The sequence below is a fragment of the Lissotriton vulgaris genome, chromosome 10 (genome assembly GCF_964263255.1).
Source record: "Lissotriton vulgaris chromosome 10, aLisVul1.2, whole genome shotgun sequence".
NCBI lineage: Eukaryota > Metazoa > Chordata > Amphibia > Caudata > Salamandridae > Lissotriton > Lissotriton vulgaris.
The window spans coordinates 59559797-59573524 of record NC_141698.1 but is presented as its reverse complement, the minus strand read 5'-3'; the positions used below and the strand labels follow the sequence as shown (position 1 = coordinate 59573524).

The 13728-nt window shown below is 45.1% G+C and overlaps 1 protein-coding gene across 4 annotated transcripts in view; it reads left to right on the top strand.

Moving 5' to 3' along the window:
- Positions 1-13728, top strand: part of RBBP6 (RB binding protein 6, ubiquitin ligase) — a 334867-nt gene that overhangs the window by 119631 nt on the left and 201508 nt on the right. For all 4 annotated transcript variants that reach the window (XM_086940457.1, XM_086940459.1, XM_086940458.1 and 1 more), the window contains exons 8-9: positions 2641-2813; positions 8771-8874. In XM_086940457.1, coding sequence (XP_086796583.1) covers positions 2641-2813; positions 8771-8874 — 277 coding nt within the window. The remainder of the gene's footprint in view (positions 1-2640; positions 2814-8770; positions 8875-13728) is intronic.

The following is a 13728-nucleotide window of genomic DNA, read 5'->3' as shown; positions in this document are numbered from 1 at the left end:
TGCACGAGTTTTTGGCAGTCTCAATTTGTGCGGCATAATAGGCTCTTTTCGCCTCTGCGATCATCTGTTTGTACCGGGCAAGTGAGTCTTTATATAATGATTTACTTTCTGGGTCATAGCGCTTCCGCCAAAGTCTTTCTCTTTGTTTATTTAATTGTTTCTGTTTTTTAAGTTCATCCGAGAACCAGGGAGCACTGGGGGAGGCTCGATTCTGGGAGATAGATTTTACGGGTGCTAGCTCAAGTGTGGCCTGATTGATCCAGGTATTGAACTGATTTATGGCAGTGGTGGGGTCATCTGACAGCAATGGCGATGTTCTAGCCAGGAATGTGTTCAATGTCCCCGCCTTTATGTCCTTCCATGCTCTCACCTGTTTGGGGCTATTGTTAACAGCCCTCCTCTTAGAGGCATCGGGGATAGCTAAATGACTTAAAATGGCGTGGTGATCGGTCCATGCCAGGGGGAGGACATCTGAAATATGTAGCGACTCAATATTAGTAAAAATGCCGTCAAGAGTGTGACCAGCGTCCTGGGTAGGAGCAGAAATACGTTGATACAGACCTAGTGTTTCCATATCCGCTAAGAGGCATGCAGTGTCTGTGTCACTACTTGATTCAAGGTGGAAATTAAAATCGCCTAACACTGCAAAGTGATCTTCAAGGGCTATGGATTCCAATATAGACCCTAGGCTGAATAAAAATAGGGCACGTGCTCCAGGTGGGCGGTATACCAGTACGCCTTTAAAATTGAAGAGGGGTGTGAGCTTAATACTAAATAGTAGGGCTTCGCAACATGTGGATGGTATCGGTGTGGTCCTGATTGGGAGGTAGTCCCTGACAATAATTGCTACCCCACCTCCCCGCTGGCCTACTCTGTCCTGTCTATGTATGGTGAACCCACTAGGGACTGCTATAACGATCTTTTGACAAAACCAAAAGACTGGCCATCAATTTCAGACCTACTGGTTTATCAAATGCTTGTTTACCCCTGGTTCTTACGCCAGAATACAAACTCTCACAAATAACTACTTACCGATAACTCCATTTCCTCCCATAGGATTGTCTTGACTGCTTTTCTTAAATTCTTTTAAATGTGGAGTTGGTTTGTATGGAAACTTTAAAAACTGCAAATGTGCTAAAAGTGAATTACTTCTCTTTAATCTAGGAGATGTCTAAGTGTGATATCTATTCATATCACACTGATTAGCAAAAGTCACTTAAACAGTAGTCTAAACAGTAACGTGCACAGTAATCTGTACAGTAACTGAAAAGTAATTTCAAATTGTTGACTTACCTGTAATTCAACTAACTGCATTTGAACCTGCCTTAACCTGTAAATAACTGCATAAGAATTTGCAAAGTATTATTTCACTTACCTGCACCAGGCTTGGCTTGGTTCGAGAAAGAAAAGAACGAAATAAAAACATTTTAATCAAACAAATTGGTCTGAGTTCAGTCTTTAAGTGTGTGACATCATTTGCATGCCTGAGTGTTAACAACAAATGCGTTACACTACCCTCTAATACAGCCTTACTGCTCACTCACACTACTACAGAGAGTAAGGTGGTATCTACTTTAACCCCTGTCTACCTTTGGGGTTCCACTGGACTCTCTGTACACTATACCTCATTTTGGTATGGTATATACAGTGCCAGCTTCCTACAGGGTGACGAAATCAACACAGTGGGCTATCAATAGTACAGAATATGAGTGAGAGCAACATAGAGCTCAGGGGAGAAGCTCAATACTGTGGATGGAAAAGCATACTAGGGCAAGCGCAACATGGAGAGGTGCCTGGGAGAAACATGTGAGAGAGCAACAGGCAGCATGACGGTTTTAGAAGGAAAGTACACAAGTGAGGTGAATGAAAAGCATGTGCACTTGCATGGAGAGCTTACTCACAACAAATAAAAAAAGGCACCTGAATAGTAAGCAGTGGAAGGACACAAGTAATGAAACCATGCTCCAGGGGTGGGACAAAACTAGAGGAGGAAGGAAAGACCACAAAACCTAACAAAAAGCAAGCATGTTATTGACAATGAAGCCAAACAGTGCAAACCAAAGGATGAGCACTAAGCCCAATTTAAGCTGACAGTAGGTCTTTTTGGAAGCATACAACTTGCACTATCTGGTAGGCGAGACCTGAAGTGCATGCTGTCAGAGTAAAGTCCTACTTTTAAAACCAATTTAATGTTAATCTGTTAAACAGTTCTTTTTTTGCTGTATTCGAAAGCAAAAGTTTGTAAGGGAATTTAAATGGGAAAAGGATGTTTTTGGGGCAATTATCCCCCCCCCCCCCCGCCCTCCTTAACTTGCAACAAAGTGTCATGCTAACCCGTAACCAGTTTTGCCAGAGGTTTGTTAAATTGTGCACCGATTATTCAAATGGATTTAAAGTTAATAGCAATCTAGAAATTTGCTTTGTGTGTGGAAAGTGCAGCTAAAACATAACTACAGAACCCCTGTCTACTTTTTTTCCGAACTTTCTGTGTAGAACATATTGTCTAATGATTTCCTAAAAATGCAATATTGGGATTTTCTATTATTGGAAACTACACTTTATGAAAACTACTGCTGCTGCTTGGTGTAGCCTTATATTAGTTAACCTTTGTCTTAACTGTGTCCACTATTTGATTTTTAGAGAGGCTTATGCAATGGGGAAGAAAGAAAAGCCACCATTTCTACCGGAAGATCCTTCCTCCTCCTCAGATGATGATGATCCAATTCCTGACGAGCTGTTATGTCTTATCTGCAAAGATATAATGAATGATGCTGTTGTCATCCCTTGTTGTGGAAACAGCTATTGTGATGAATGTAAGAGCCAAATGCAGTTGATTGGGGCATAATATAGTTGTGTTAGAGGCATATGAGCTGCAGAATACACACTGCATAGATGGCCACCTAGTGTTGGGCCCGGATGTTTGCAGTTTGTTTTTGTTCTAGAAAGTCTTTGGAAGTCACAGGATAGGTGACTCCTCCTTTGGATCATACTGCGCATGGGCATCGGCTCCATCCCCAGATTGTTTTTTTCCGCCACCGTGCTCGGATGTGTTTCCAGCGCTCCGTGTTGGAACCGATTTCCTTCGGCGTGCAATCCTCACCAGCTTCGACGGTATATTTTCGAACGCGTTTTTCAGTCAACGCAACTCTTCAACTCCGAAGTCTTTGATTCCGGTTGTCGACGAAGGCCTTCCGGCCTACCTAGGCCTCAACTTCCAGCTCATGGAAAGGACGCCATTTAAAAAGTGTCCTCTATGTAGGTCGAAGTTTCCACGCACAGACCTACATTATGTGTGTAACCTTTGTCTCTCACCAGAGCACGAGGTCAAAGACCGTTCCGCTTGTGCCTCTTTCCGCTCCAAAAGGACGATCGAGGACCGAAGAGCGCGGAGAACAATGGCTCGTTCATCAGCTCCGATTCTAGACGACATCTCCCAAGAGGGCGTCGTCGTCGCAGACCAACAACATGGCGTCAACAGCAACTCTGAGGCCGAAGATTCCGAAGTCATCACTCCAGCACAGAGGGTTGTAAGTAAGAACATTGACCCCGACCCTTCCTGGGCACTTTATAAAAAGGCTTCGGTCACGCCCGCGGGCATGGGTGCCGTCCGAGACAATGCTTCCAATTCCCCGCCTTCGAGCTCGGCTAAGAGGCCCACTAAGCCTTCAGGCGACTGGCCCAAGTCAGCCTGCACACGGTGCCGGCGCACATCTACCGGCACTGAAAAAGATAGTCATCGGCTTCCACAACTGCATCACAACAATCGGCACGAAGCCTAGTGTTAGCTCCTCTGCACCAAAACCTCACTCTGGCCCAAGCAAACCCGCTTCAGAGTCGAATAACCCATCAGATCCGAAAAACCCATCGGAACCGAACAAATTCATCGGAGTCGAAAAAGGTGTACTTCCCCAGCTAAAGACACTGCCAAACAACAAGCTTCAAAGCCAAAAGAAGCTCACAGCTCGGTGCCAAAAAAGCCCTCCTCGCCAAAGGATCTGCCTCCCGCAGAGGACGTATTTCATCCAGACCCTGCACAAAAGACTTTGGTTAAGGATTCAAACACTGGTCGACTAAATCTTAGTTAAAAAAAATCGACCACTGGACACACCTACACCTCATCCAAAGGACATCACTACCTCTCCTCTAAGGATTCCTTCTCCTCCTCCTCCCTCCTCCTCCACATATACCATCACCGTCTCCTCCGCCTACCACAGCACTCCTCTACACCTTCTCCCATAGCAGATGATAACAGGGATGATAGCTCTGATGACACAGGGGGTGGTGCAGACAGTGAGCCACCAGATCAGTCTATTCCTCTGGGCTCACCTGACCCTTGGAATGATTATAACACTCCAGACGTCCCTAACGTCCCTCAAGACAACATATATCCCTCTAGGCCTTCCCCACCAGAAGACACTGTGGGATTTAATCAACTAGTACATAGGGCTGCACAATACCATGGGGTTGACCTACATACTGACCCTGTAGAAGACTTCCTAATGGATACCTTTGTCTAGCACAAAGGTCTGCGTCAATTTTACCCATGCTTAAGGGAGTTATTAAGCATGCTCCAGAAGTCTTCAAAGACCCAGTTAGAACTCGGGTCATCAACCCACGAATAGAGAAAAAATATAAAGCTGCCCCTTCAGATCCAGCATATATTGAAGGCCCAGCACCATTAGACTCTCTTGTGGTCTCTATTGCACGCAAAGAGCAAATTGCCAATACACAGGCATTATTGGCAAGATACGACAGGGCACATAACGATAAATTAGAAGCATTAATGCAGCACCTCCCCGATAAGTATAAAAACAGGGCAAATGAGTTTATACAAGAGGGTAAAAATATCACAAACACCTCTATTCGTTGTGCACTAGATATAGCAGACACTGCCTCCAGAGCAATTAATACCAGTGTTCTGTTGCGTAGACAGGCATGGCTGCGCATTTCAGGGATCAAACCTGAAGTTCAAAGTGCCATGCTTAACCAGCCCTTTGAGCGACACTTATTCGGACCTAATGTGGACGTATCCCTTTAAAGATGAAAAAGGATACAGATCCAGCCAAATCTATGGGAGCCTTGGAGTCGCAGGCTCCCAGATGCTCATTTCACTGCTCATCTTACAGGGGTGTCCCCAGGAGATACTCTTCAGACACACCCTCTACTTCTTACAAAGCCCCCACACAATCCACCTATAGTAGGGGCTACCAAAGAGGCGGTTACAGAGGTAACAACAATAAAGGCAAAGGTAAAAAGAACAACTCCAGCTCTACCTGCACACCTGCCCAATGACTTCCCTCCCCTTCCCCGCCGCATTCCACTCCTGGTGGGGGAAGGCTACAACAATACCTGCCAGCCTGTAAAAACATCCCATCAGACAGGTGGGTGCAACAAATAATTCAGTTAGGTTACTGTCTCGAACGAACATCTACCCCCCCAAACATACCACCCAAACAGCGTCCAATGTCACAAGAATATTTGATACTGCTCAGACAGGAGGTTATATCCCTCCTGCAGAAAAATGCAATAGAAATAGTTCCACTGCATTAGCAAAACAAAGGAGTATACTCTCTGTATTTTTTAATTCCAAAGGACGACAGATCTCTGAGGCCTATTCTAGACTTCATACCCCTAAACCTGTACATATAATCAGACCACTTTCATATGGTTACACTCCAGCAGGTCCTTCCACTCCTTTTACAAAACTACTTCCTTGCCACTATAGATCTCAAGGACGCCTACTTCCACATTCCTATCCACACAGCGCACAGAAAATATCTCAGATTTGTACTAGACGGTCAGCACTACCAATTCAAAGTACTCCCATTCAGAGTCACAACAGCACCAAAGTGTTTACCAAATGCCTAGCGGTAGTAGCAGCACACCTAAGACAGCATATTCACGTCTTCCCATATCTAGACGACTGGCTCATAAAGGCCAGCTCATACAGCCAGTGTACAACACTCGCGCCACAATTCAACTACTCCACGACTTGGGATTCACAGTAAATCACACCAAGTCACATCTGCAACCGTCCCATGTACAACAATATCTTGGTGCTACAATAAACACCGAATTAGCACTAGCCTATCCCTCTCCAGCGAGGATAACAAAGTGTACAAACTCTCCTAACAAAATTCAAACTGCAACACTCTCTTCCAACTCGAGTGTTCATGCAGCTCATAGGAATGATGGCATCTTGCATATTCATAGTACCTCACGCAAGACCACAAATGCGTCCACTTCAAGAGTGCTTAACACGCCAATGGAACCAGGCTCACTGTCAAATAACAGACCTAGTGTTGGTAGACAGTCTGACTCGTCACTCTGCAATGGTGGAGCACCAAAAACCTTTCAAAAGGCTGACCGTCCCTAGAGCCAGATCCTCAAATAGTCATAACGGCGGACGCATCGCTGGGGAGCTCACCTACTGCATCACACCATGCAAGGCAGGTGGACACCACAATTAAAGTCACTCCCCATCAACCACCTGGAGTTACTAGCTGTATTTCTAGCCCTAAAAGCATTCCAAAAGAAAGTATTCAGGCAAAGCTGTCTTAGTCCGCACAGACAATATGACAGCCATGTACTACATAAACAAACAAGGGGGAACACACTCGACAGCTCTGTTAGCGCAGGAGTTATGGAGATGGGCTACATACTAAAGCTCTTTCTCTTAGCCCAGCATGTTCCAGGAGTACAAAACACCATAGCAGATCTGCTAAGTCGACAGACACAGCAGATCCACGAATGGGAACTTCATCCACAAGTTCTTCAACCATTCTTTCAACTGTGGGGACAACCTCAGATAGACCTCTTCGCTACCCATGAAAACGCAAAATGCCCAAGCTTCGCCGCCAGATATCCACACCCGCTGTCCAAAGGCAATGCGATCTGGATGAACTGGTCCGGAAAATTTGTGTACGCTTTACCGCCTCTCCCACTACTTCCGTTAGTAGTACGCAAACTACAGCAACATTCCCTAAGACTCATTCTAGTTGCTCCAACTTGGGCCAGACAACCGTGGTACACCACGCTGCTGCAACTTTCTGTGGTACCACACCAGAAACTATGCCCATCTCCACGCTTATTAACGCAGAATCATGGAGGGATCAGAAGTCATAGTTTGGTTACATTAACCTCCCTTCAGACTGCATGAACGTTATTAAGGAAGCTAGACGTCCCACCACTAGAGCAAGTTATGCAGCTAAGTGGAAACGGTTTGTAATATACTGTCAAAACGACCACATCAATCCATTAGATGTGTCTATTCAACACATCATAGGATACCTATTACACCTTCAAAAGTGTAATTTAGCGTACACGTCTATCAGACTGCACCTTGCTGCCATTGCAGCATACCTACAAAATAGACAACATCTATCTCTTTTTAGAGTGCCTGCCATAAAGGCTTTTATGGAAGGACTCAAAGGAATAATCCCTCCCAGAACACAACCTTCACCGGTGTGGAACTTAAAGATTGTTCTCACACGGTTAATGGGACCTCCCTTTATACCGTTACATAAATGTGAATTGCAATTCCTAATTTATAAAGTAGCTTTCCTAGTAGCTATTACTTCTCTCAGAATTGTAAGTAAACTACACGCATTCACCATTCAAGAACCCTTTCTCCAAATGCACCATAATAAAGTGGTTCTCCGTACTAATCCTAAATTCCTTCCAAAAGTCATTTCACCCTTCCATCTAAATCAGTCTGAGCTGCCTATTTTTTTCTTGCAGCCACAGTCGCAGAAAGAGGTCTTCCCACCATGAATGTCAAGAGCATTGCTTTACTACATTGAAAGAACACAAACATTTCGTAAAACAAAACAACTGTTTGTGTCTTTTTCACCACCACATAAGGGTAACCGTATATCAAAATCTGGGATAGCTAGGTGGATTGTCAAATGCATACAAATTTATTACCACAAAGCTAAACGTACGTTATCTATTCCTCCTAAAGCCCATTCTACGAGGAAAATAGGGTCTTCAATGGCATTTTTAGGGAACATTCCCCTAGACGACATGTGCAAAGCAGCTACATAGTCTACACCGCACACATTCACAAAACACTATTGTGTAGATGTGCAAGCTAAACAACAAGCAACTGTGGGCCAAGCTGTACTAAAAACCCTGTTTTAAACCACTGCAACGGATACTGGTGGTCGCCGCTAAATGTGGGTACTGCTATACAATCTATGCACAGTGTGTAATCTGCAGCTCATATGCCTCGAACGGAAAATGCAACTTACCAGTATGCATCTGTTCTTGGCATGTAGAGCTGCAGAGTTACACCCACCCGCCTCCCCGGCTCATTTTATCTGTTCCAGTAGTCTCTTAATGAGATACAAATTACATAGACATCCTTACTTTTCTTGAAAAACTCCATCACTTCCCTAGTGGCGAAAAACAATCTGGGGATGGAGCCGATGCCCATGCGCAGTATGATCCAAAGGAGGAGTCACCTATCCTGTGACTTCCACAGACTTTCTAGAACAAAAACAAACTGCAAACATCCGGGCCCAACACCAGGTGGCCATCTATGCACAGTGTGTAACTCTACAGCTCTACATGCCAAGAACAGATGCATACTGGTAAGTAGCATTTTCCTTCTGTTGAAAGCTAATAATCATGGGTTGTTCAGTGTATATAGGAAACTCTGCCAGTACATCAGAATGTTTGTTTTCAGGCTGTCTTATGCATATATATTTGTGGCTCATTCCAATGTTATTTCAATCGGTCCCTAACCTACAGCTTTGTTGTCCCCCAGGTATTAGATCATCACTGCTAGAATCGGAGGATCATATGTGCCCAACCTGCCATCAGACTGATGTTTCTCCAGATGCTTTAATAGCCAACAAGTTCTTACGACAGGTATTGTTTCACATTTGAAAATACCGTTCTTAACCTTTTTCCTTTAGAAATGCATTGTCTGGCCCTTCCTTCTCCAGTTTCAAAATATAAAACAGGTTTTTGGTTAAAAATGATAATTTAACAACTTTAGGCAGTTCATATTTGTGTATCTACCGGACAGCACACTGTTTTTTGCTGCCTGATTTTGACATTGCAAAGCAACTGACCGTCTTTTTGCATTCAAAAGGTAGATGTCTGAATCTTCAGACCCTCATTGTCTTTTTAGGTCTTGCGACCTATCAATGCGCGCAAGCGCATTGAGCGGAGCGAGAATTCATGTCGGCAAAATACAAGTCAAACCAAGGGCTTTCAGCCCCGCGGTTTTCTTGCAGTTCACGTGTATCACGTGAGCAAACATGCATGTGCATCGCACGCAAGCCCAGCCTCTCGCATTCCCAGGCTCTCCCGCCCCCATCCGGCATCAGGCACTCCTCCCACACCTCACGGACATCTGTTCAGCACGCGCATCGCATGCAAGCCCAGCCCTTCGCATTCCCAGGCTCTCCCGCCCCCATCCGGCATCAGGCACTCCTCCCACACCTCACGGACATCTGTTCATTTCTCCTCCCCCCTCCCCAGCCAGCTTCCCCCAGGCCCCTGCTGCTTCACACCCTCATTGCCGCTCGGTCCCCTCCCATGCCCGCTGTGTCGGATTTCTCCTCCCCCCTCCCCTTCTCTGCCTTGCCTTCCCTCCGTGCTCAATACCAGCCTTTGCTTTACTATCACCCTCATTGCCGCTCGGCCCCCTCCCATGCCCGCCGTGTTGCATTTCTCCTCCCCCCCTCCCCTTCTCTGCCTTGCCTTACCTCCGTGCTCAATACCAGCCTTTGCTTTACTATCTTTCACCCCATTCACCACAAAATTGTCTTTTGCACTTAATGAAGCTTTTTGGAACTCTTTTGGGGGAATTGATGCTGTCTGTGCATGTTCTCACATTCTGCTCAGTAATACCGCACATCACAACATGATTCCTCCTCCCGTAGCCCCGCCTCCTGTGTATTTTAGGAACAGCTTATCCTTACCGGGTTTCACATGCTGGGCTCGCCTCGTGTCTCTGCTAGCCAAGCATGAATGCCCAGGTGATAGGGCCATTTGCTCCGGAAATCAGTCATCACAAACAACAACTGTTAGCAAATTTTTATTAAGTGGCATTAATCAGACTTATAATACTAAAAGAAATACAATGCCACTTTTTAAAACCGATTAATAACAAAAAGCCAGGGAAACTTAGGCCAGCCAAATGGTATAACCAAGACTGTAAGGGGGCCAGGGCCCGTTTATGGGCCGCAATTAAAAATAAAAACAAGGAGGCCACCAGGATGGCTAGGGCACAATATAAATCCTCCATAGTTAAGGCTAAAAAAGATTGGGATGAAGCCCACTGGAATATGTTAGAGTGCCAGTGACCAAAATAACTCTAGGTTATTTTGGCATATAGTTAAATGGGGCCACGACAGGATTGAAGACGCCTCCACAAATAACGTCCCCCAGGATGCCTGGGTTAAATTTTTTAGTGAACAATATGCTTCGAGCGACCTGGCTACGGATAGCGTATGTGAACCCCATGCCACGACGGAAGCTGACACCTTTACGCAGCACGAAATAATAATGGCACTCAAAACTGTCCATCATGGTCGTGCTCCTGGCATTGACGGTGTACCTGCAGACGTCTTTTTAAACGATACTGCAAGGTGGTCTAAATACATTCATCTGTTAATCAATCACATTGCCAGAGGTGCAGATATCCCTGTAACATGGAGGGGTGCCGTTATCATCCCGATATACAAGAAAGGGGATCGCGCTCTGCCTAGCAATTACCGTCCGATTAGTTTGATCGATACTGTTCAAAAGATAGTTGGTCGTGTAATTGTTAATAGGCTGCTTGATTGGGTTGAGGATAATAACATCTTATCCCCCTACCAGGCTGGCTTTCGCAGGGCAACCAGCACTGTGGACCAAGTCTTCCGTCTTCAGCTGATTCAGTGGAGGACCGTGGTGCTAGGCGGAGGCAGCCTGTATGCAGCATTTGATGATTTGCGGGCTGCCTTCGACCTGGTTCCAAGGACAAAACTGTGGGAAGTTCTTGTGACACTTGGGGTCCCCGGGGAATTGTTGTCCTTAATCATGCGGTTGCATGAGGGCAATTATGCCAAAATTCGCTGGGGTGGGTATGGTAATGACACCGTTGAATTCCCAGTTGAGCGTGGGGTTAGGCAGGGTTGTTCAATGGCGCCTACTCTGTTCACTCTTTTTATTAACGGTGTGGTTTCTTTAATGCAGTCCCAGGCAGTGGATGCTCCTTCTCTTGCAGGTGAAAAAGTTCCAATTTTAATGTTCGCCGATGATACTTTAATTTTATCAAAAACACCAGCTGGGTTGCAAAAAGCATTGGCAATATTCGATGATTTCTGTGTAGCCCACGGACTGGAGGTAAATGGGTCCAAGACAAAACTCATGGCCTTCAATCCTCACAGAAATTTTAAATCTAATATCTCGTTGGGTGGTCGTACCCTGGAGGTTGTTAAATCCTTCACCTACCTAGGGATACATATTTCCAACGATAACAGGTGGCGGTCTCACCTTAATATCGCTACATTAAGGTACAAGCAAATAGCTGGCACAATCATTAAAGAGCAAAGGAAATCGTTCACTAAGCCCATCAAACCACCTCTGATAATCTAGGAGGCAAAAGCAATAGGGTCTGCCCTGTATGGTGCGGAACTATGGGGGTATGAAAACCTTCAGGAGCTCCAAACCTCAGAAAACAAATTTTATAGGAATCTGATAGGCGTCCCTCAGAGCAGCCCGCAATTGCCTCTAAGATATGAATTAGGTAGGAGAGCAATTTCTGATAAGGCTAAACTACGCCCGATTTTATATTGGCGTAGGCTTTGGACCACGCCAGAGCTCTCTCACTATGCAAATGGGTTTAAAGACGTTGTCACAATTGACTGCTACAACAAAATTAAATGGTTTAAATCATTGAAGACCGCCTTGTTCGATATAGGACTTAACGCTCTTTGGGTTGACCCAGCTGGGGCCCTATTCCCTTCCAAATCCACTATAAAAAGTATCTACTGGGAACATGTCGTTAATAAAAGTATGCTTAGTTTAAATAGTGGGTCTATGACCACCAGCTACTTAGAGACCAAGTTGTACCCAATTTATGAAATGTACTGGGATTACATATTAAAGCCCATGGACAGGAAACTGCTTTTCCAACTGAGGGTTGGTTCTTTGCCTTTATCCAACGTAACATCTAAATGGAAAGCAGGGGGCGAGTCAACATGTCCTGCATGTGGGGTAGGTAATGAGACTCTTGGTCACTTTCTGTTCTCTTGTTCAAGGTACTCTATTCCTAGGAGAGTTTGGTTGGCTCCAATGTGTAGGAACCTAGGTACAAAAAATAGCATGGTAGCATTGCGGATTTTAAGAACTACATCTGCTAACTGGAATATTATTGCCGTTGCAAAGTACCTGGGGTGGGCTTGGGTTATAAGACAGAGAGCGATTAGAGGGCAATAACTCATTCTGTTGTTTACAGGAATTGTTAGTACACGTCTATTCTCTGTAATAATTTATGATATATCCAGAGACTGCTAGGCCATAGTCTATTCTCTGGAAAAAATGATTATTTGGTCAGAGACTGCTAGACTTGTATCTATCTTTTATCTTCTATAACATATTTAATTCTAATGTATCATCGGCTAGAAATTTTATGATATATTATCTTTTTTTTTAAAAAAAATTGTTCATCTATGATCACTATTTTGGCACTTTTTCATATCAATCCTGCTTTTGATAATTCTCTTCCTATGTACTGTGTTTTTTATTAACTGCGTGCTTAAGTCTAACATGACGCTGTAACTTTAATTGTTTTTTATTATATGTATGTTTGTCTGCTTTTATGAGTAATACTCGAAATAAAGCACTTTGAAATGAAATGAATACTAAATGGCTCGCAATGAGGTTTTCGAGAGACAACTTAAACCGTGCCCGAACACACTCCTCACCTGCCACCCGGCTAATTGTGTCCCATCCCAAGGCAACATCAATCAATGCCCCGTGCTGATACGGTGGCTGTCCCAGAGTTGATGTGTCATGTGCTTAGGCAGCTCATTTGTGCTGACAACCGGGCCGGACCGCATGGCTTTGGGGTAACTCTTACAGGCGGGCGTCACCTCTGCACTTCTGACCGCCACAGCCTATATTACACTGCATATTTGTGGGGCAGATGAGGACGCCATCTGTGCCCTCCTGGTAAATCTGGACAGCTTTGATTGCGGCACCGGAATACAAGCTCCTCCCCCTTGCAGGCCAAGAGCAGCGTGTTGGTTTTCCCCACACATCCGAGCATACAAGACTTCCCAATACTTTTACTCTTCTTCAATAGCCGCCCTACCTAGGGGGCAGCAGTGCCTCAGAGCTAGTCTGTAAACCACCGCACCAGCTTTCCGCAGTTTTGTTGCACTCATAGCAGAGGCCTGAACCCGAAGGGGGCTGAAGGGGCCGGCGCAGTAAATGGTGCCAACGCCCTGGAACAAAGATCCTAGGGAGGGGACACAAACAATGGACAGAATGTGACGCACCTGCCCCCACGAGCACACAGGAGAGGGGTGAGGTGCAAAGGGTGACGCAACTGCAAGAGTGGGCCGATGGGGATGCCGAGCATTTGAAATATGCCCACAGTGCATTTATGAGCCTTTTAAGGTAGCCTTCATTCTAGCTTTCATTGGTGCCTTTACGGTAAGCATGCTAGTGGCTCCATCTAACAAACATTTTCAATACAACAGGTCTCACATTTATGGTACTTAG